This window comes from Heterodontus francisci, chromosome 15 (genome assembly GCF_036365525.1).
Source record: "Heterodontus francisci isolate sHetFra1 chromosome 15, sHetFra1.hap1, whole genome shotgun sequence".
Taxonomy (NCBI): Eukaryota; Metazoa; Chordata; class Chondrichthyes; order Heterodontiformes; family Heterodontidae; genus Heterodontus; species Heterodontus francisci.
The window spans coordinates 21,321,813-21,345,691 of NC_090385.1; the positions used below are offsets into that span (position 1 = coordinate 21,321,813).

At 44.5% G+C, this 23,879-nt stretch overlaps 1 protein-coding gene across 1 annotated transcript; it reads right to left on the reverse strand.

The window, feature by feature from the left end:
* On the reverse strand, positions 1 to 23,532 carry LOC137377851 (G-protein coupled receptor 83-like). Its single transcript, XM_068047921.1, has 5 exons — positions 23,146 to 23,532; positions 20,153 to 20,278; positions 10,342 to 10,464; positions 3,436 to 3,451; positions 1 to 620 (listed from the first exon to the last, which is right to left on the reverse strand). The coding sequence occupies exons 1-5, from the start codon at positions 23,530 to 23,532 to the stop codon at positions 1 to 3; spliced, it is 1,272 nt and encodes a 423-aa protein (XP_067904022.1).
* Positions 23,533 to 23,879: the final 347 nt, after the last annotated feature.

Here is a 23,879-nt window from a genome sequence, read left to right on the forward strand (position 1 = left end):
TTAGCTTACAGTCACAATAGGTTCAACAATAGAAATATCAGTCCTTGCCGAGTTTGTGTTGGTGTTAAACCTCAAGTTTTGAGGTCGACTGATTCTCTTGTGGCTCCTGCCTTCAATCCATGCCTGCCTGTAGGGAGGGGATGTATAGGGAAGGGGCTGTGCATGGGTGGCTCTTCTCCTTTTGCATATATTCAACAGGGATTTGAGTTCAGCTCGAAAATTTGCGTTAAGCCAGCAGTAGATGAAGGGGTTGTAGCAAGTACTGCTCATGGCGAACCAGTGGAAAGCAAAGTATAGAGCATTGTTGGTGTTGATGGCCTTGCTGGAGATGAGCACCACATAACAGTTCAGGGGAAACCAACAGACAGCAAACACCACAACCACTAGCATCAGCATCTTCAGTGTCATCATCTTCTTACGTCTGTGGGCAAAGTACTGCTCCACGGTGATGTCTCCGATGGCATTCCGCAACCACAGCTTCTTTGCCACTGTTGTGTAGGCCACAGTTATAATCAAGAGTGGCAAAACATATAGGAGAATGAAAGTGGACAGGTCCATATACTTCCAGTACAGATCTGCTGGCTGTGGGAAGTTGTGGAGACATAAACTTCGCACTTTTTCTTTTCTGGAACACAGTAGATAAGTTATTTCTTTAGTTAACAAGTACACAAGGAAGTAGGAATTTGTTGCTGGCAGTAGCACATCAGGAGTGGTATTGCAGTGGCCACCCATTATATACCACACCCACCGGTCACTCCCATTGACCTCAAAGGAACTGAATATCATGTGGGGTTTATAACAGGCAGCCGCCATACTGCCCGTATTGTGTTACTGCCCATACCTCAATGTGCCTTCAAATGTCTGTATTTACAGCTTCATAAGAGAATGTCACTGAACGGGGTTCAGAGTCTGGATCACCGACTATTTCAGCTTTCTAATTTTCTTTTTAAATCACTTTTGCAGCTGCTCACTGACCGCTCTACATAAGATTGTTAATTTAGCATTAATTAGTGCTCTGTCAGCCTTAGCTCAGCTGCAGCACTCTCACCTTAGAGTCAGAGGTTGTGAGTCCAAGCCCCAGTCCAGAGACATGAGCACATAACCTAGGCTGACACTTCAGTGCAGTACTGAGGGAGTGTTGCACGTTTGGAGGTTTTGTCTTTCAGATGAGGTGTTAAACAGAGGCCTCATCTGCCATTATGGCACTATTTGAAGCACAGCAGTGCCGTTCTCCTGATGTTCTGGCCAACCCTTACGCCTCAACCAACATTTAAAATGGATGATCATTGACGTTTGTGGGATCTTGTTTGTGCATAAATTAGCTGCATGTTTCATACAACAGTGACTATATTTCAAAAGCACATAATTGGCTGTAAAGTGCTTTGAGATGCCCTGGGTGGTGAAAGGTGCTATATAAATGCAAGTTCTTTTTTGCGTCAAATGAGGAGAACTTAAAAAAAAAAATTGGTTTCCAGTGTTATCCACTTTGTTCACCTAAGGGCATCGATTCCTTGTTAGGGTACCTGTCCTGGAGAACTAGGTGCCCACATCCAATTAGTTATTATTTATGTGTGAGCTTAGGGCACAAGAGCTATAGGGGGTATTTAGCCAAGTTCAAATCTGTTCTCATCAGTGCATAGGTATACTTTCCAGGAATGCTTCCAGTACAGCTACAACACCAATATCTATCGAACAATGTGGAAAATTGTCCAGGTATGTCCTGTCCACAAAAAGCAGAACAAATCCAATCGAGCCAATTATTGCCCCAGTCTACTCTCAAGTGCAGCATCAAGGAGCCTTAGCAAAATGGAAGCCAATGGGAATCAAGGGAAAAAGCAGATGAATGGGAACACCACCACCTGCAAGTTCCCCTCCAAGCCACACACCATCCTGACTTGAAATTATATTGCTGTTCCTTCACTATCGCTGTGTCAAAAACCTGGAACTCCCTTCCTAACACCACTTTGGGTGTACCTACATCACATGGACTGCAGTGGTTCAAGAAGGTGGCTCAGCAACACCTTCTCAAGGGTAATAAGGGATGGGCAACAAATGCTGACCTTGCCAGAGATGCCACATTCCATGAATGTATAATAAAAAAGTCAGGAGTGGGAACTTGGTGTTCTCCTCTGCAGCCCAGAGGTGCTGAACCAAGTGCAGCTCCAAATGCCATAGCCAGTTCTCCCTCCCTCACCCAATTGCTGTCTCCCTCTCCTGATAGCCACTCTACCCATCCCAGTTGCCTCTTCCGCCACCCCCCGCCCCCCAGATAGCTTCCTCCCTTTTCTCTCCGAGAGCTCCTACTGGTGACACAGTGGCTGGAATTTTACGCCCCTTCCCAGGGAGTGGGCTGGAGGTGTAAAATCCAGTGGGAGGCGGGAGGGTGCTGCTCCCATCACCTAGCCACATCCATTGCCATTCTACCATCAGCGGGGTAGGTGGTAAACAGCCCACCGCCCCAGGCCAATTGAGGCCGTTTATTGGCCAATTAATTGCAACTCAAGGGCCTCCTTCCCCCCCCACCCCCACCACTGGTATTTTACCAGCGGCAGTCAGGCACTTCAGCACCTGAGGAGGCCGCTCGGTGATACCTTGCAGCCTACTTGCGGGCCCGGGTTGGTGGCGGGGGGGCCTCCTGACTGGGCACCCTGTTCCCCACAGAGGGACCCCCAAGCAGCACAAGCCCACCCCCCGGTGGAGCACCTCCCCTCCCCATCAAACCCCTACCTCCCTCGCCAGGGCCAAGACGATAGTATCTGGTGAGGCCCAATCCCCACTTACCTTTTCCGGGGCCTCATCCATAGTTGCTGGTCCTGGCTGGGTACTGTCCCAACTGCTCCCGGTGACGGTGCTGGAACTGTAGAGCTGCCAGTCCACTGATAGGCTGGCAGCTCTTGGAGGCGGGACTTCCTGCTTCAGAGTGGTGGAAGTCCTGCCTGAGGCCAAATAAGGGCCTGAGCCACGTAAAATCGCTGTGTGACTTCCAGGCCTGGCGGAGGCCAGCGAGCCAGAATTGCAATCGGCTTCATCAGTCCACTGCCTGGGGATGCCCAACAGCTATCTGGAGCTCATTAATCGTCAATATCAGGCATGCTTTGAGCCTACCTGTTCTTGCACACAGGTGCTTCTTTGCACCTAATTGTCGATGGCAGATTGTCGCCATTCAATTTCTAAATGCACAGAACCATCATATATTATACTAGGATGTTGATCAAATCTATAAAATAGCCTCATTGACTTTTTCCTACAGTTTAGACCGTTTAATGACTACTTGAATGGTTAATTGACTATTGACTCCGATTTTCCATTGTTAATTACAGTGTTGTTTCTGGAACACCTTTCTTTTTCAGGTACCCAGTGCCAGCATGAAACATTCTCAGGTCAATCAAGGATAGCCTTTTGTAGATTAGAAGCCCTGCAACAATGTGGTTGTACCATTGTCATTGTACCACTGTCATTGTGATCAGTTAACACAGCACAGACTGGGAATTAAGCCAAAAGTCTTCAAGAGCTCATTTAATAATTTGTTAAGGCACTAATGGAACTGTTACTGCTCCAGCTCCACATCCATTAGAAATGGGATTGAGACGACCCAAGTTCATTTCATACCTGATTTTTACATCTAGCAAAGAAGCCTTTCATCCTAACAAACTGAGCTGGATTTGAACTTCAGGACTATGGTTTGTGCAGGTGAAAAAACACTGTTCAACTCCACTGCATGGACGTACACACACAAAATGTGGTAAATAAGATTGGTAAGCTACAAGCACAAATAACTGTAGTGGCAATAACGGAAACGTGGCTTAAAAGTGATGAGGACTGGGTGCTTAATATTCAAGAATACAAAGTGTTCAGAAAAGAAAGGGAACGAGAAAGGGAGGTAGGATGGCAGTATTGATTAGAGAAGACATTGTAGTGTTGGAATAGGAGGATGTCCTTGAGGGGGCAAGGACAGAATCCATTTGGTTAGAGTTGAGAAGCAAAAAGGGTACGATCACGCTACTAGGGGTATTCTATAGGCCTCCAGATAGTGAGAGAGAGATAGAGGAGCAAATCTGCAGGGAAATTATAGAGATGTGCAGGAACTATAGGGTGGTGATAGTGGGGGACTTTAATTATCCAAATATTGATTGGGATCATGTTAGAGTAAAGGGGAAGGATGGGGAGGAACTTCTGAAATGTATTCAGGAGAACTGCCTTGACCAGTATATTCTTGGTCCATCTAGGAAGGAGGCATTGCTCGTTCTGGTGCTGGGAAATGAAGTGGGCCAAGTGGACCCAGTGTCTGTGGGGGACACTTGGGTAAGACTGGAAAAGTGCGAACTTGAGAAAATAGCAATTAACATAAAAGGGTACCCAAAAATCTTCTAGTGGCATGTCAATAGTAAGCAGATAGTAAGAGGTGGGATGGGGCCTATTAGGAACAAAGAAGGTGGTTGGTATATGCTTAGAGGCACAGGGCAGGGCTAGAATATTTAATGAGTACTTTGTATCAGTGTTTACGAAGAAAGGGCATGCTGATAAATTATCAGTAGAAGTGGAGATGATAGAGGTAATGGATGGGGTGAAAATTGATAGGAAGAATGTACTGGAAAGGCTGGCTATGCTTCGAGTGATATTGGGGCGGCACAGTGGCGCAGTGGTTAGCACTGCAGCCTCATAGCTCCAGCGACCTGGGTTCAATTCTGGGTCCTGCCTGTATGGAGTTTGCAAGTTCTCCCTGTGTCTGCGTGGGTTTCCTCCGGGTGCTCCGGTTTCCTCCCACATGCCAAAGATTTGCAGGTTGATAGGTTAATTGACCATTATAAATTGCCCCTAGTATAGGTAGGTGGTAGGGAAATATAGGGACAGGTGGGGATGTGGTAGGGATATGGGATTAGTGTAGGATTAGTATAAGTGGGTGGTTGATGGTCGGCACAGACTCGGTGGGCCGAAGGGCCTGTTTCAGTGCTGTATCTCTAAACTAAACATAAGCCACCTGGTCCAGATGGCATGTATCCCAGGTTGCTAAAGGAAGTGGGAGTGGAGATAGTGCAAGGGTTTGCCATAATCTTCCAATCTTCCCTAGATACAGTGGAGGTGCCAGAGGATTAGAGAGTGGCAAATATGACACCCTTATTTACGAAAGGGTGTAAGGACATTCCTAGTAACTACATGCCACTGAGTTTAACATCAGTCGTGGATAAGGTTTTAGAAACTATAATCATGGGGAAAAAAATCATCAAGCACTTGGAGAGGTTTGAGTTAAAGAGAGCCAGCATGGATTTGATTAATCTAATGAATTTTTTGCTGAAGTAACAGAGAAGGTTGATGAACGGAAAGCAATGGATGTTGTTGATCTGGATTTTAAGAAAGTCTTTGACAAAGTATCACATAAAAGACTGGTAAACAAAATTGAGACTCGTGGAACAGGAAGGTCAGTGTCAACTTGGATAAGAGATTGGCTTAAGGACAGAAAACAGCAAGTCATGGCAAATGGTTGTTTTTCAGAATGGAGGATGGTAGACAGTTGTGTTCCAAGGTTCAATGCTAGGACCACTGCTGTACATTTGTATATATGTATATTATGACTTGTGTATGTGTATATATTTATTCATTCATGGGATTTAGGCCAGCATTTATTGCTCATCCCTAATTGCCCTTGAGAAGGTGGTGGTGGTATATTATGAATTGTATATTGGAATACAGAGTAAAATTTCAAAATTTGCTGATGATACCAAATTTGGAGGTGTGGCAAATAGTGAGAATGATACAAATTGACTGCAACAGGACATAGATAGGCTAGCAGAACGGGCAGACAAGTGTCAGATGGAATTTAATACAGAAAGGGTCCCTCTATCCCTGTACACACTTTAGAAATGTGTCATTAAGCCTATATTGCCTCTCCCTATTGCTTCTGCCAAAATGCATCACCTCACACCTCTCCTTTATGCACCTTATTTTCTTTCTACTTCTATATGCTGGTTTCCGTTGCCCTGCCGATTTGGTTTAAACCCGCCCCAACCACACAAGTGAACCTCCTCATGAGGATATTGGTCCCAATCCTCTTGTGGTGTAACCACTCCTTTTTGAATAAGTACCTCCATGCCCAGAACTGATCCCAATGTCCCAAGAATCTGAAGCCCTCCCTCCTGCACCATGCTTCAAGCCACGCATTAATCCTCCCTATCTTCCCGTTTCTACTCTCACTAGTGCGTGGCACTGGGAGTAATCCAGGGATTACTACCTTCAAGGTCCTACGCTAACTTCCTCCCTAGCTTCTGAAAGTCTGACCGTAGGATCTCAATACCTGCTCTTCCTATGTTATTGGCACAGACGTGTATGACAACCTCTGGTTCATTCCCTTCCCTCGGAAAATATTCTGTGATGTCCTTTACTATCTACTATCCTGAACTCACTGCCAGTGGGGTGACCACTTCCTGGAATGTACGATCCAGGAAACTCTCATCTTCCCTGATTATCAACAATGACTCAAGCTCGGAAATCCTGAGCTCGAGCTCAAGCGACGGGAGACACTTCCCACAAACATGATTCCTCCAAGACATATGAAGTGTCCTGAAGTTCCCACATGGCACAGGAATTGCAAGCAACAGGTCTCAGTTGCCGTGGTCTTTAAAAAAAAACTATTCCCTCTTTTAAAATCTAGTTCATGCTTTGTTGAAACATTAATTTTAACTAATGCCTCTAGACCTGCTCTGTGCTAGCACTCTAAAAATATGCTTACTCTTATATTTACTTCAGGCAATGACCATCTCCAACAAGAGAGAATCTAACCATCTCCCCTTGACATTCAAAGGCATTACCATCGCTGAATCCCCCACTATCAACATCCTAGGGGCTACCATTGACCAGAAACTGAACAGGAGTAGCCATATAAATACCATGGCTACAAGAGCAGGTCAGAGGCTAGGAATCCTGAGGCGAGTAACTCACCTCCTGACTCCCCAAAGCCTGTCCGCCATCTACAAGGCACAAGTCAGGAGTGTGATGGAATACTCTCCATTTGCCTGGATGGGTGCAGCTCCAACAACACTCAAGAAGCTCGACATCATCCAGGACAAAGCAGCCCGCTTGATTGGCATACCATCTACAAACATTCACTCCCTCCACCACCAACGCACAGTGGCAGCAGTGTGTGCTATCTACAAGATGCATTGCAGCAATGCACCAAGGCTCCTTAGACAGCACCTTCCAAACTCACGACCTCTATCAACTAGAAGGACAAGGGCAGCAAATACATGGGAACACCACCACCTGCAAGTTCCCCTCCAAGTCATACACTATCCTGACTTGGAACTATATCGCGATTCCTTCACTGTCGCTGGGTCAAAATCCTGGAACTCCCTTCCTAACAGCACTTGTGGGTATACCTACCCCACATGGACTGCAGCAGTTCAAGAAGGCAGCTCACCACCACCTTCTCAAGGGCAATTAGGGATGGGCAATAAATGCTGGGTTAGCCAGCGATGCCCACATCCCATGAATGAATTTCCTCCCACTCCTTACTACCCCAAAACCCCTCTGCCTGCCCTCCCCAACCCTCCTGCTTCCATCCTCAGGACCTCCTGCTTACTAGGACTCTGTAGTGATATTTCCCTCTGACTAACTACTTCCTCCCATGTGTGTATTTTGATGATGCTTGGCTACATAAGATGTCATGGCAAAGTTGGTGAGGCTGCAAAGTACTTGTTGAGCTTGACATACCAGGTTATTCTCTGGATACACATCATCTTGTCCGTGCAATTATCCAAATAGGGTACAGAAAATAAATTGAGACGGGTTAACTTTCACACTTGTCTTTACAGATATTGCCGTAGCAGACAAGCTATTAACTTTGAACATCTGAGAAATAGCAAAAACTCATTACTGTGGAACTGTGTCCCGGCCTTTAACAACTTGTCCTTGGTGGCCCACCTCTGACTTCCTACATCTCTCATTGTTTCTTCTCTGTCTAAGGATTTGGTAGTGCTTCTTCATGTCCATATTGTGTTCTGATTGAGGCTGTTCCTGTCTCTGTCAATTATTTTCTTTCCAGGGAGAAAATACATGGAGAAAGGAACTTTACTACACCACACGTGCACCCATACCATATTGCTTTCAAGTCCAGCCTTGAGTTAATAATCTCTTCCTTATGGTAACCATGACTGACCCTCGAGTTAGATACTATAATATGGTCGGAAAAATATATCTCCATGGTTCCTGACATTTCTTATCACTATTAAAGATTTACATTCAGCCAATCATTTATACAGCGGGGTCATGCTAACTAATGCAATGAGTTATGTTTATATCATTCACACTTGATAGACATGGGGACTTGTGCCTTCACTTAGAATGGCCAACTTCATGGGTAATTAAGGCTTTCCAGCACTATGTGACAGTACATGGGGTGCTGAAGGTAGCACTACTGCCTCTGTCACCTCTTTCCATAACACCAGCACTACTCATCTATGGGGCTTCCTTCCTCACTCCCTCCTTGACCTTATTTCTGTTAGTAGCACCTCCACTGATACATCAGAATGCCTGGGAGCTCTTCCTGCTGTTGAATGTTCCCTACCAGCTAGCTGCTGCCTTATGTCATTCTGTAACCTTTCACCTACTGTAGTGTGCTTCCAAAATGTGCAGACCGCTTTGAGATCTGGCAATGTGACACAACTAGAATGTGACTTTGGGCCTTTTCTGGATTGGTGAGTTAGTTACTGTTGTATTGGGCCTTTATTTGAGCTGCCAAAACTTTGAAGACTTTATATTAAATCAGAGGATTGATTTGGTTGCTATCTGCTTCCAATTTTCCAATCTTGCAATTGGATTGGGTAAAGAGTAGCTGAAAGGTGCATTCATACTACTGTGCTATTTTTCTTTAAAACCTTCTCCATAAATAACTGGGGACTTGTCCTCAGTGAAGCCAGACTCCAGTCATATAGATTCCCCATACTTATTTGCTAGCCTCGCTCCCTGTGCTGACACTTATTTTGCACAGTCTATTTCTCAGCAATAAGAATAGACAGTAACATATTGATTTTTATTCCACAAATTCGACCCATTTCTTCTAAAGATGCCAACTTATGATTGGGACCATCAGCTTTCTGGTACTTCACCCAAATGTTGGAGATGGCAAGTGTCAGAAAGCTATCCGCATTGAACAGCATCAAGGCCAAGCCTAGTTTGGCCCTCATGGCAATCAGAAGCAGATATCCTGGTTGATTCTTTCCCTTTCCAATTCATGGACATAATCGATCTCATACTGCTGCTTTGGCTTTGATCAGTTAATTCAGCAAAGATTGAGAATCAAATCTGGGACCTCCTGTCTGTATGTTTCTCTATCACATCGAGCAGTGCAACAATAAGTTTAAATTATTGGCCAGACAGGAAAATTTGGAAAATAGTCTTTGGTTTATGTAGGCATTAGGTTTCACTATCTGACTGGTACTGTTCTTCATACTTTAGCCCTCAGTCAGTCCTTTAAAACCAACTTCCTTGGTCTGATTATCATCAGTCATTGTTTGAACACAAACAAAAATAAACATAAGGATAATAGCCCGGAATTTGCGGTCAGCAGTGAAGTAGTGGTGCTTGCCGCTGACCTTGAAGAAGGTTGCTCACAAAGATCTAGTGATCCCTGTGATGTGAATTTTACCTTTCCTGATGCCAGTTTATTTCCGGCACTGAGTCAGGGAGATCCCCAGGCGAACAGTAACTCTGATGTCATCAAACAGGGTAAGTAGCCAATCACATTGAAGAATTTTCATAGACAGCAAACCAGGAAGTAAAATGTACTGGTTATCTTTCACTTTTAAATAAATTTTAAGAGAGACAAATTAAAGATTAGGACATTCTTCAGCTTCTAATATGTATCATAAACAAACTTATTAAAAAATTTAAAATACACGGAGATTTTTCTCATGAGATAAAATTAGTTTTCCAGAGCCAGAACGGTTGTTCAGCAGTAGTTATAACTTAGTGCACTGTTGAAAACCCAGTTACAATGCAGTAACAAAGCGCAACTTTTTGGTTTTATTTTAATAGCGATATTACAGCATAAAAGGGAACGTTCCCGTAAGGTCAGTGATTTCTGAAGATTGCTGTCAGCAGGGACTTCAACAGTGCACCCTGTGGAAGAACAGGGAATCACTGACAGCAACTTCTGGATTTCCATGGATGCCAGAAGTTGCTGTCACTTTCACAGGGTAATTATGGTGAACACTGGCAGTTTTGCATCACTACAACCTGAAAATCTGAGCCAATGTTTTTTTTTTAAATGCACCTATATGAAACAGTATAAAATAAAAGGAGAAAAATATTTGCTGATTGGCTTTGCTTCTTGCCTCACCTGTATTCGACTCTGAATAACTTCTGGTAGATCGCATGCGGAAGGGAGAAGCAGGTTGCCATGATCCAAATGATGATGATACAGATGACTCCTTTAGCTGTAGACATCCTGGGTTTCAGTGGATGCATGATAACCTGTGCAAAGCAAGATAGAAGGGAATCAAACCTCCACACCGGGTGTCCCTTACATTCTGAAGTACGCAGACAACTGACCCATGTGCAGACCCTTCATGTGCAAAGAAATTACTTTTTCCCAGTTAAATTTTCTCCTCTCATTCCCTGAAGGTATCAAATCATTCTTGGGTACAGTTCCACGGGTGGCAACTACCTGTGGGTTTCTCACCCAAGTAGTTATTCTTCATGTGTCTGGAACATGAGCAATTTGACCAGATGAAGGACATCAGAGCCGATACATGCAGGAACACACACACTTTCTAGTAGGAGTCACCGGATAGTGACCAAGGGCGAAGTCAGGCTGTGTTTTTCCCTAAACCACAGGGTCAGAAACCAATTGTAAATGACTCCCGTTTGGGGAGCTGTTATGTGGCAGGTAATCCGGAAACCACTGTGGAAAAGAGAAGTGTAAGAAGGTACTTCAGCAGCTCTGACTGATGAAAAAGCCTCTGAGGAGAAAATTGCTTTGTCCACAGCTGCAATGAAAACAGATCCAGTTAGTTTTTTACTTTGCAAAAGCAGAAATAAATTAGAAATTGTATTTCAAATAATGCAGGCTTGTTCTCCATTTCAATTTGTAGAGGCTGAGAGATTTGTTCTGAATTTTCTGCTCAACCACACATCATGGAATGGGTTATATGCTTCAATAGAGCTTAAGATCATCTCCAACACAAAAGAGTATTGCATGAATCACTGTGATCTTGCCAAGCTGTACAAGGTTATTCAGCTCCCACTTTGAAAAGCATTTATATTGAGGTCCATCATGGCAGTATATGCAAGAAAAACAGAACATGATAGAAACACGCAGCAGGTTAGGCAGCATTTGCAGACAGATATAGTAGGGCTATTGGGCTGAATTTTCCTGGACCCGTGGAGATGGGTTTGGAGGCAGGGGCATCGGGAAAATAAGGGGAAAGCTGCGTCAGGAGGGCTCCCCGTCGACTTCCCACTTCTGGGGGAATTTCCCAGTGACAACAGGCTGGGAACAAAGTTGGCAGCCTGCTCCACGGATGCAGGCAGTAAACTATGGGAAGTAAGGCCCCACTTAAGGTCCATTTTCCAAAGGTGATGACAGTTTCCAGCCATCAGAGCATCCCCGGCCCCTGCTCCGTCGCCGAGTGTGGAGACCGGAAGCTCTGTGGAGGCGGCCTCCCGATGGCAGGCAAGAGGGTCATCGGAGCTGGAGGCTCCATGCCCCAATGAAGGAGATGCCAGGAAAAAAGTCCGCAGCCTAGGTCAAAATCAATCCTGTACTGGGGTACCTCCTCCAGACCGGTGGCCCTACTAGCTGTGAGCCTCTTCATTCTCAAATTTGCAGAAGGTGTCCAAGGGCGCCTCCATGTTGAGGCGCTCTCATGATAACCTTTCTGCTTCAGCAGCACTCAGCTCTCCCAGTGGGGCTGCCTGCAATCCAGTGCTACAGGCCCTCTGATTGGGCCTCCCTCCTCGGTAACTCACCCACTGTCCTTTATAGGACAGCAAACGCAGAGGCGGCCAATTCGGAGGCTATCACCCAGAAGGTGGTGCAGCAGGCGCCCTGACATGTGCAAGCTCAGGGCTCAGGGCCCCCATATTGTCCCAACATTGGGGTTCCAACACCTGCCAGAAAATTCAGTTCATTGTTTCAGATCAATGATGTCTCATCAGAACCATGCTTTTTATGTGTGAGCTATACTTAATATTTCACAATGAGATTATTCATGGCCTAACCAAACAAAACTGTATTTTTGAGAAAATACAGGATGAAGAATAGCCATTTGATGCAGAAGCAAAATACTGCCAATGCCAGAAATTTGAAATAAGAGCAGAAAATGCTGCAAATGCTCAGCAGGTTTGGCAGCATCTGTGGAGAGAGCAAAGGGAATAATGGCTGAATTTTGCTGTTGACAGGCAAGACCCTACTCTGGTGGGCAGCGGGACCCTGTGGTATCATTTTGCCGCCAGCGGCCAATTAACAGGCTCAGTTCCAATTGAGAAAGGCGTCCTGCCTCTCCCCGCACCACCCTCAATTTGTAACCTCATGACCCGGCATACCCCTACTCTACCATTACCATCAAGCCGGGGGACCAACCTGGTTCGATGAAGAGTGCAGGAGGGCATGTCAGGAGCAGCACCAGGCATATTGAAAACTGAGACATCAGCCTGGTGAAGCTAAAACACAGGACTACTTGTATGCCAAGCATGTGATAGACAGGACTAAGCGATCCCACAACCAGCGGATCAGATCTAAGCTCTGCAGTCCTGCCACATCCAGTCATGAATGGGTGAATGGTGGTGGACAATTAAACAACTAACTGGGGGAGGAGTCTCCACAAATATCCCCATCCTCAGTGTTGGGACAGCCCAGCACATCAGTGCAAAACATAAGGCTGAAACATTTGCCACAATCTTCAGCCAGAAGTGCCGAGTGGATGATCCATCTTGGCCTCTTCCTGAGGTCCCCAGCATCACAAATGCCAGTTTTCAGCCAATCCGATTCACTCAACCTGATATCAAGAAACGACTGAAGGCACTGGATACTGCAAAGGCTATGGACCTGACAACAATGCAGCAATAGTACTGAAGATTTGTGGTCCAGAAATTGCCATGCCCATAGCCAAGCTGTTCCAGTACAGCTACAACACTGGCATCTACCCGGCAAAGCGGAAATTTGCCCAGGTATGTCCTGTCCACAAAGAACAGGACAAAGCGAACCCGGCCAATTACCACCCTATCAGTCTACTCTCAATCGGTAAAGTGATGGAAGGGGTTATCCACAGTGCTATCAAGTGGCACTTGCTCAGCAATAACCTGCTCACTGACGCTCAGTTTGGGTTCCGCCAGGGCCACTCAGCTCCTGACCTCATTGCAGCCTTTGTCTAAACAGGGACAAAAGAGCTGAACTCAAGAGGTGAGCTGAAAGTGACTGCCCTTGACATCAAGGCAGCATTTGATCGAGTACGGCATCAAGGAACCCGAGCAAAACTGGAGTCAATGGGATTTGGGGGAAAACTCTCCATGGGTTGCAGTCATACCTAGCGCAAAGGAAGATGGTTGTGGTTGTTGGAGGTCAATTATCTCAGTCCCAGGACATCACTGCAGGAGTTACTCAGGGTAGTGTCCAAGGCCCAACCATCTTCAGCTGCTTGATCAATGACCTTTCCTCCATCATAAGGTCAGAAGTGGGGATGTTCGCTGATGATTGCACAATGTTCAGCACCATTTGCAACTCCTCAGATAATGAAGCAGTCTGTGTAGAAATGCAGCAAGTCCTGGACAACATCCAGGCTTGGGCTGATAAGTGACAAGTAACATTCACAGCACACAGGTGCTAGGCAATGACCATCTCCAAGAAGACAGAATCCAACCATCTCCCCTTGACATTCAATGGCATTACGATTGCTGAATCCCCCATTATCAACATCCTGGGGGTTACCATTGACCAGAAACTGAACTGGACCAGCCAAATAAATACTGTGAAATAAATACTAGCAAGAGCAGGTCAGAGACTGGGAATTCTGTGGCAAGTGCCAGGCAAGCCCCCACCTGCCAAGACTGAGGCACATATTATTTTGCCACATGAACATTAAAACTTAAAATTGCAAGCCCCTGACTGGGAAGACATTTACATTGTAACAGACAGCATTGGAACAAGGGACAAAGGACCATGCCCTGACACATTCAACCAACAATGGATTTTTGATTACCAGACGTTGAAGGTGGGGAAGCTAGCATTCCAGGTTGATTGCTAAGATATCAGAATCCACAAACACAGACGTGGTCAGACCAGTATTTAGTCACATGACTAACTGGCTGTTGCAGAGTTTTGAACTGAGAGTTTTAAATTGGAGAAAACAGTGTTTGAAAGCAGAAAGCACTTTTCTCCTGGACTGAGAAGACCTCTCTCCTGTCTGCTCTCATCTCGCTCTCACCAGCTTCAGAAACCATTGAAGACATATGAACCCCAAGAGAGAAACGTCTCCAACAGTGAACAAGGTTTGAGAAGAATACTAGGCCTCAACAAAAAATAAGAGCTATCTGCAATCAAGGACTCTGCGGCGAGCTGGAAACACAGAAACAGTAACAAGAAACCCCCTTTAGAGATTGCCTCAAACCTCTCCATTTTATTTTTCTTCTCTTTTCTGTCCCTATTTGCATGTGTGTATGGTGTGTGCATGCTAGCGGGGGCACGTTGTTTATCTGTAGGTGTTACCCATATTAGAGTTCAAGTTTAAGGTTTGATAAATTTCACTTTTCTCCTTTAAACTGAAGAAAGCCAGTTTATGCTCATTTCTTTGCCTTATTATTGGAAAGCTTTAAACAAGGATTCAAAGGGGGAGCTCAAAATACAGCGTGTTTAAAAATAATACCTTGTTACTATAAGACTGGGTGAAGACAGTAATAGACCCCTAGACACCTTTCTCATCTGGTCGTAACACAAGTAACACACCTCCTGACTCCCCACTGCCTGTCCAACATCTACAAGACACAAGTCAGGAGTGTGATGAATACTCTCCACTTGCCTGGATCAGTGCAGCTCCAACAACATTCAACAGGTTCGACACCAAGCAGGACAAAGCAGCCTGTTTGACTGGCACCTCATCCTTCAACATTCACTCCCTCCACCACCAGTCACTAGTGGCTGCATTGTGTGCCAGCAACTCGACAGCACCTTCCAAACACGCAACCTCTACCACCTAGAAGGACATGGGCAGCAAATGCATGGGAACACCCCACCTGCAAGTGCCCCTCCAAGCCACACATTATCCTGGCTTGGAACTATATCGCCGTTCCTTCACCGATGCTGGGTCAAAATCCTGGAACTCCCCATCAGCACTGTTGGTGTACCTACACCTAAAGAACTGCAGTCATTCAAGAAGGCAGCTCACCACCATCTTCTCAAGGGCAATTAGGGATGGGCAATAAATGCTGGCCTAGCCAGCGATGCCCACATCCCATGAACAAATAAAAAAAAGCTGCTGGTCCAGAGGGCTGGCAGCTCTGCAGCGTCACCTCTAGCAGTGGTCACTGCTGAGACTGCAAGATGGAGAGAGGGTGCCTCAATGCAATATGCCCTCAAAGAGCGGGGTAAATTACTTTTGAATGGTGAGGGTTGGATTGGGGGTGGGGGGTGGTGGAGGGTGGTGGGTGTTCTGGGGTGCTTGTGGTTTACTGGCAGCCACTGCCGTCGGGGACCTCTCCATGATCTATGGTGCGCCCAATGAAACTACCCCCACCCCCCCAATTACACCAGGAACTCCCTGGGAGGCTGCCAGGGTTTACCTGGCAGGTTTCCCTACGTGGCAGGAAGCCCTCCCAGCATGGACAAAATGGGCCCTTAAGCAGGTGGCCATGCTGCTAAGGTTCCCACAGCTGGCAATATGCCATGATGGTAGGAAGACTCCCCCCCCCCCGCCATACATTCATCCCTCCCGCCTCCCACACCATCTCCTAATGGCTGGGAAAATTCAGCCCAGCGTTTCAGGTCATGTGTTTTTCATCAGAACAGAGCTCCATGCTGAGGATTTCACCAATCCAGTCTTTACTGAGAGTCCATATGGATGGGCATCAGTAAAGATGCAATTAATTAGGCTCTGCTGGCAGTGTATGTGGGTGGACATTACTGAAGATCAAATCAGGCTCTGTTTTGCTGCAAACCAATTTTAATCACTGAATATTCACAGACAACCACAAAACAGCCTGCAAAATGTGAGTATGGGTTCAGTCAAGACGTTAAAATGCAAGTATTTGTCAGTGGTGGGACCACTGCTTTTTTGCTGTATATAAATGACTTGAATATTGGAATACAAAGTAAAATTTCAAAATTTGTCTATGATATCAAACTAGGAGGTGTGACAAACAGTGTGGATGATACCAATCGACTCCATCAGGACGTGGATGGGCTAGCAGAATGGGCAGACAACTGGCAAGTGGAATTTCACAGAGAACTGCGAGGTGATGCATTTTGGCAGAAGGGATAGGGAGAGGCAATATAGACGAAATGGTACAGTTCTAAAGCATGTACTGGGGCAGAGGGACCTGGGGTTCATGTGCATAGATTTTTGAAGGTGGCAGGACATATTGAGAGAACAGTTAGCAAAGCATATGGGATCTTGTACTTCATAAATGGAGGTATTGAGTACAAAAACAGGGCAGTTATACTGAACATTTATAAAGCTCTGGTTAGGCCACAACTAGAATATTGTGTCCACTTCTGGTCACCACACTTTACGAAGGATGTGAGGGTCCTTGAGAGGGTGCAGAGGAGATTTACCAGAATGATTCCAGGGTTGAGGGATTTTAGTTACAAGGTTAGGTTGGAGAAGCTGCAGTTGTTTTCCTTAGAGCAAAGGTGATTGAGGGGAGATTTGATAGAGGTGTGACAAGTTAAGATGTGTTTAGATAAGGTAGACAAAGAAAAGATATTCCCATTAGCTGATCATACAAGGACTAGAGGACACAGGACTAAGGTTTTGGGCAAGAGATGCAGGAAGAATTTTTCCTATGTGGTGATTGGTAATAACCTGGAACTCACTGCCTTACAAGGGTGGTGGAAGTGGAGACGATGAATGATTTCAAAAGGAAATTGGATGGAGACTTGAGGGAAGAAAACCAGCAGGGTTACGGGGATAGAGCGGGGAATGGGATTGATTGGATGCTCTACAGAGAGCAGGCATGATGGGCCGAATGGCCTCTTTCTGTGCTGTGATGACTCTATGACTGCTTTATTTTATAAAGTAAATTATGTTTGGGCAATCTCAGTCTCGCTAATAGCAGGGGTAAGTGTACAACCTTGAGGACAGAGGGTGAAGAGAAGGGAAAAATAGTTGGTGAAAATGTGAAAACATTTTTTTTTGCCCAGTGCCATCTTTGAGCTCCCTGTTTCACTGGCCTGGTGAACTGTTCAGGATGGAGTCATGGCTTCCACTCCTAGCTGCTTTCCAGTGACCATTGCTGGAAAGCTCTTAATGAATTCCATCCACAAAATATGAATTCCATCCACAAATGTTAAACAAAAATTCCAGCTCCATTTTTGGAGCTTCCTCAAAGGCCTGCAAAAGAGCACAATTAGCAGAAACTCCCAATGGTGATTAATTCACCCTGGGGGTGTGACCAGATTCTAGCATAATGTTTTTAAAACTAGCGCAAAAGCAGAAACTCAATTTGCACTGAATGCAATTTGTGCTTAAAATGCACCAGTTTTGCCAATATTATGGGAATTGCACCAAAGAGACCTGCACAATCAAGCGGAAACTCCAGGGTTATTTCTCTATTTTGTAGTGTCACTGGATAGCTATGAGGAGATGAAAACTTGACTGATGTTTCCCATCTGACAGAGTCAATTGTCGCACCTTAAGCCACCCCAGTTGGGTAATCACTGGCAAAGTGGTGGTATAAATTAAATCTAGACTATTGGCTTTAATCTGCCCTTATTGATCTTGGCCACTCACATCTCAGTTCCAAACGAATATGGATCTATAGCAAAAAATGGTTAAGTTGTCAACCCACATTAATTGCTCAGCACATTCAGAGAAGCCACAAGGAGAGCTTATGTGGACAATGAAGATGCTGCAGTTGTGAAGACAAAATGTTCTTCCAAGGTTGGTGCTTTCGGAGAGTGATCTAACTCATAGGAGATTGATGTTGACACTGGTTGGCCAAATGTGCAGAAGTATTCCATTTACCCATCTTTGAGTTCTTTTACCTTGATGAAAAAGCAAAGGTTTACAAAGAGGTAAACTAAAAACAGGAAAATGTAATATACTAGCCTGACAGCATATGCATGAACATGGTTTGGTAATGTAAAGAGTAATATGACCTGAAGAGTGTGTACAGTTATGTAATTCGCACAACATGTTTCAATTATTGATGATAGAGGCTCAGTTTCCTGACTTTTAAACCCTTCCATATTTCTTAGCTTTCTGTAAAGCCCAAGTATATCCAAAATATGAAAATCATTTTCATATCTGTGGAAGCTTTCCAAACACCAACTTGCACTCCTGAATAGGCAGAAGGAAAAAAAAACCTGTTGCACAACAGTCTTTCTTCTCATTATTTTGTCAGTGCTCCTTTGAATTCCACCATCTGATTAGTCCTAAGCTCCAAACACGCCATCTTATTTGCTTTTCCTATCACCATGCTGAGGTCAAGACTTGTATTGTATTCTACCTTAACATGTCCTTTCCCAGGATCCCAAACCAGTGGAACTCCTTGCCTCTGTGTTCCCATTCTCATCTAAAGGATTTAAAAGCCAAGTCTGGTCATCCCTTAACCAGTCCTTTGTTTGAACTTTTGCTAAACTTTGTGATGTCCTGCATTATGGATCTTCGTCCTTCAATTAACGTATTCGCTTAAAAAAAATGAACTAAATATATTCCGTCATATAAGTTCCACCTAATATAATGCACTTGGACTTATGAATTTTTAACAATATTGCCTTTCACACAATTTTTATATTGTGGACTCATGGTTAGGCTTTTTTTAAAGCAAGGTACTCTGGTTCAAATTCTTCCCAATATGTAAAGGTTACTTTTGGTAATCTTCTCAGCATTAGTGGGTTTCAGTCTAAGGCTTATTCAGCTGTCAAACTGCTACCAGTTTGCTGGGAAGTCAATGGTAGTGTGTGAATTACTATTCTCCTTTGATAGGAATTGCATATTCCTAGCACCATGCCTAAGAAAGAAAGATAAGAATTTACCCCCATGACTGGCCTTTGATACAAGGTAGAATTCCACAATCTTATGCTGCCAACAGAGAACCACATATGAAGACATAGATCAGAGAATTGGAGCAGGTTACAATCTCATATCCTCCCACACTCCCTCCCCACTGGCACTGAAAGAATAACCCTAGAATCTTTACACCTACATTTGGGGGTAAATGTTGAGGCTGCGGTTTGCCAGCCGGGCCTCAAGTATAGTGGACAGGAGTCAGAAAATCACTAGCAGCACATCCACAATTCTGCAATCCTCAGCTGGTGTGTGAGGCCCAGGGTCTTATGATATTTAGCCTTTGTAGTCAGTACCTTCCACTGATTTTACATTCATTGATACTTCTTGGATTTTGTCAAGTGAATAAAATCAGTTTTACTATTATATTTAATATAATCATTTATGAACAGGAGTCCATTCTAAAAATACATCAAAATAGAATTACTTGTTTTTTAGTTAATCAACAAACAATTAATTCCCCTCCTGTGGGTAACACTAAAGGCATAGAACAAAATGGTCCCACATTCGATCCTCTGTCTGCGTTGAGATAGCTGATGTTAGTTGGGGAACTGCCTGGTTTCTCTTACCAATAGGGTGTTTGTGCGCCTGGTGAAGGCAGAATTGGCATTGGCTATCAAGGCCCCATGGTCAAATTGCTTGCCAACATTCATTGCCTATGCTGACTCCTGAAGAATGGTCATTTTGACAGCAAGGAGTGGGAAATAGTCGAGCACCAGGAGTTAGGTTGTTGTGATGCCTGCTTTGTATCACAGATAAGACTTCTATTATGCCTCTCTACACTGTGGGAAAAGGCTTTCAACTCTGAACTTCCCAATTTTTAAACTCATGTCACCTATTATATGAATCCTTCACCGAAGTGGACAATTCTCCTGGATTCCCATTCAATAGTAGAAGGCTGCTGTGCATTGTTTTTGTGTCTTTTGTTGTCTATACTGTACCTGATGTCGGTCCAAAGCGATAGCAGTGAGGGTTAGTACAGACACATGCACAGAGCAGTACTGTGCAAACCGACTAACATGGCACATCAACTTCCCGAATACCCAGTTACTATTTACGAAGCGAACCTACAAGAGAAACAATAAGTTATCATACTGCAATATTCATTCATTCTTCTACAGATAATTCTTCCTTCAACACCAAGAATAAATAAATATAAAATGGTTAGAGAGTAAATGCCTCGGCCCCACAACATCAGCTTCTCCTCACTTGAAGGCGCAGACTTGGGCTATGGCTCCAGTTCAGAGAAATCAATAAGCCACTGGTATTTTACTGAAGCTGCCATTGTTAACATGTGAACATCAGCAGTTTGTTCAATCATGGAACATCACAACTGAGCCAAATCCTATCTTTACTCAATATCCATATACACACACTTCCAGAAGGGGATATCGGGCAAAAGTCAGGAGTAGGAAACCAAACTAATATTCCTTTCCTTGGACCAGGAGCACAATGCTGAATAACAGCAACCCAACTGACACCAAAAACCAAGGATTAAAGCTCAGACCTTTGTGATGTGTATGACTCAGTACCACATTGAATGGTATATTTACCAACTGTGCTATTGAAGAAGTCTTTACTATTTATCTTTTTAAAAAAAGAAAGCCAAGTGGAGTTAGTGTGGTGGTACAGCATGTTAACACATCTGAAGGCCTTTGTATTATAGGACCATAGGTTGCATATCTCAGGAGAAGGGAGAGATTGCAAACAATCCAGCCTAATTATTAGGCAGCAGATTAAGTAATCTGAAGCAACACTAAGTGCACCACAACACTGATACGACTGTTCACTTAAGTGCACACATACATATCAGATGAGCTCAATTGATTGAAATATTGAAAATAAAGTCAGGCAGACAGATTCAATACACAGCAGTGTATCACATGGGTTATGAAATAAAGTAAACCTTGTGAAGCCAGCTAATAACTTCCTTCAATGACAAAGTTGTTTTTGAAATAAACATTTTTTTTTTTAAAGATGAATCGATCTCTTCAGTTTACATTGCTCATGAGTTATCTGACATCCAGAGAACAGTTGTGATCTTGTAAACCTCTTCTGGAGGCTTTGGAGAGGGTACAGAAGAGGTATACTAGGATGTTGCCTAGTCTGTAGGGCATTAGCTATGAGGAGAGGTTGGATAAACTCGGATTGTTTTCACTGGAACGACGGAGGTGGAGGGGCGACATGATATAGGTTTACAAAGTTATGAGCAGCATGGACAGAGTGGATAGTCAGAAGCTTTTTCCCAGGGTGAAAGAGTCAGTTACTAGGGGACATAGGTTTAAGGTGCGAGAGGCAAAGTTTAGAGGGGCTGTGCGAGGCAAGTTCATTACACAGAGGGTGGTGAGTGCCTGGAACTTGCTGCCGGGGGAGGTGGTGGAAGCAGGTACGATAGCGACGTTTAAGAGGCATCTTGACAAATACATGAATAGGGTGGGAATAGAGGGATACGGTCCCCAGAAGTGCAGAAGGTTTTAGTGTAGGCAGGCATCAAGATCGGCGAAGGCTTGGAGGGTCGAATGGCCTGTTCCTGTGCTGTACTGTTCTTTGTGCCATCCCATCAGTATCACTACTGAGGCACTTCCAATGAGGAAGTGATTTGAAAGGCACTCTGAGCCTATTTAAAGGTTTATCATCAAGGACAGTACCCTCAGTTAATTTAATTGAAAATTGAAGCCCAGAGCCCTTCTTTCAGTTCCCAATTTAAAACAATGTTAAAGGCTGTCAGATCCAGCACATGTCCTTTGGAGCATGTTGAGGAATAATATCAAGGGGAACAAGGCTGTTTTCAGCAGCAACATGCTTCTTAAATCAGGAGATTCAAATTTGCTAGACTGCAGGAAGATGCAAGATCTGTTGGGGTTACTCCCTGGGCCACTGGTAAGTCAAAGCTTCAGATTTTAATGTACTCATTCCCACTGGTAATAATGTCACTTTTCACCGCCTGTCTTCACAGAACATATGTGCAGATGGAACGAGGCCAAAGCTATAAAACCCTTGAAGATCTGATTGGGGCTCTGGATAGAGGTGAATGAATCCCCGCGGCAGGTCATGTAATGTTCCAGAGGAATATGACATTATGAAACCACTACATATCAAAAACATTTGGGCAGGGTTTTTTTTCCTAAAATCCTGGGTATCCACCAAATGCAAACTGTACATCAGAAACAATTGACATGAATTGCATTGATGTGTACAGAGATACATCATGGAGATATTTGTACCGAACAGTAGGAATTCAGCAGTCTCATGATCTAAGTGAATGTGCTTTGGGGAATCAGTGTTGTAGCCCTAGCTCTAACCCACCCTCCTTTTGAGCCTGGCTCCCTACTGGGAACTTAGGCATCACTGAATAATCCCTAAGAGTGGTCACACCTGGCTCTTTATGCCCACTCACAACTCCCCCAACTCTGCCATGAAGGCAGTGGGCCTGTTAAATGTTTCAGGATTTGGTACATTTCACCAAAATCTTTATAACATTTAACAGCAGAAATATGGCATTAATATTTTAAAAATGCTCACCTCCCCTGCTTTGAGAATTCACAGTGACGTCCCAACTGTACTGGTGACTCATTACCAATTAAAATAATTTCTAATTTGCATTTTCTTTTTGAAAAACAATACCCTACTGCCAAGACTTTTAAATGAGCAGTGTCTTCATTTAAAACCAAAATTGATTGGCATATCAAAGAACAATTACAATTGTAAAACACAGGGCAACTTGAAACACATCATCCTGTCACTTCTGTCTGTCAATACATCAGAGACAGGAGTCTCCTCCAGCTCTTTCCAAGCCCAAAGCAAAATAAGAGGTGAGCTAAACACTTTCTCATGAAGAGTCAAAAATCAGATTTCATACAATCGTGACCCCTAATAATTCTGGAGACCTCAACAGTGCACCCAGTTTGGCATTAAGGCAATAGGCAGGTCTTACCAAGGTGAAGGGGGTGTTCAGAAGTGTGATCATGATATCTGCCACGGCCAGGTTGACTATGAACAGGCTGGTTGCAGAGTACATCCTCTTGTTTTTAATCACCACCTGGCAGACCAGGACATTCCCGAACAGAGAGATGACGATGATGACAGAATAAGCAACGATTAGCAAAGCTTTGACAGTCGGGTTCTGGGACTCGGCTTCATATTTGGTGTGGTTACTGAAGATGCCCCAGTCCTCAATGGTCAGGTTGCGCCAGCTGAAAAAGGAGGAGGTGTTGGAAAAGCCATAGAGTGCCGAGAAAAAGTCACTGCCATTGGCTTCCTCCCCGATCTTTCGGAAGGACTTGGTAACGTAGGGCAAGGGTAGCCACAGATAGCGACTCATTGCGTTCATTTAACAACAGCTTCAGCAACTTGGAGGCATCAGGGTCTCTTGTCCGGCGATCAATTCAACAGCTGTGCAGCGCCTTGGTCTGGCTCTCCCTCACTGTCTGCCCAGTGTACTAAATAGCTGAAAACCCCTCTACACTAATCATGCTTCAGCCTCCTGTGAAGAGATCGAAACATATCCCTCTCTTAGATTTTATCCCCTCTCTCGTACATTGCGGCTTTGAATCTCAGCATCATTTATACACAGGCTGGAAGGCAATAAAGAGGCGGGGTTACTGGAACAACCAATCCGATCGCGTCCTTGCAGCCAATCAGCCAATCCAACGGCTTCATCCACCACTG

What these genes read in the sequence shown, in the direction of transcription:
- LOC137377851 (XM_068047921.1), bottom strand. Translation starts at nt 23,532, where the DNA reads ATGAGTCGCTATCTGTGGCTACCCTTGCCCTACGTTACCAAGTCCTTC. An exon ending in TGAACACCCCCTTCACCTTG is followed by an intron (nt 20,279 to 23,145) that starts GTAAGACCTGCC and finishes TTTCTCTTGTAG; the next exon opens with GTTCGCTTCGTAAATAGTAA. An exon ending in TCGCTTTGGACCGACATCAG is followed by an intron (nt 10,465 to 20,152) that starts GTACAGTATAGA and finishes TGCTTTGCACAG; the next exon opens with GTTATCATGCATCCACTGAA.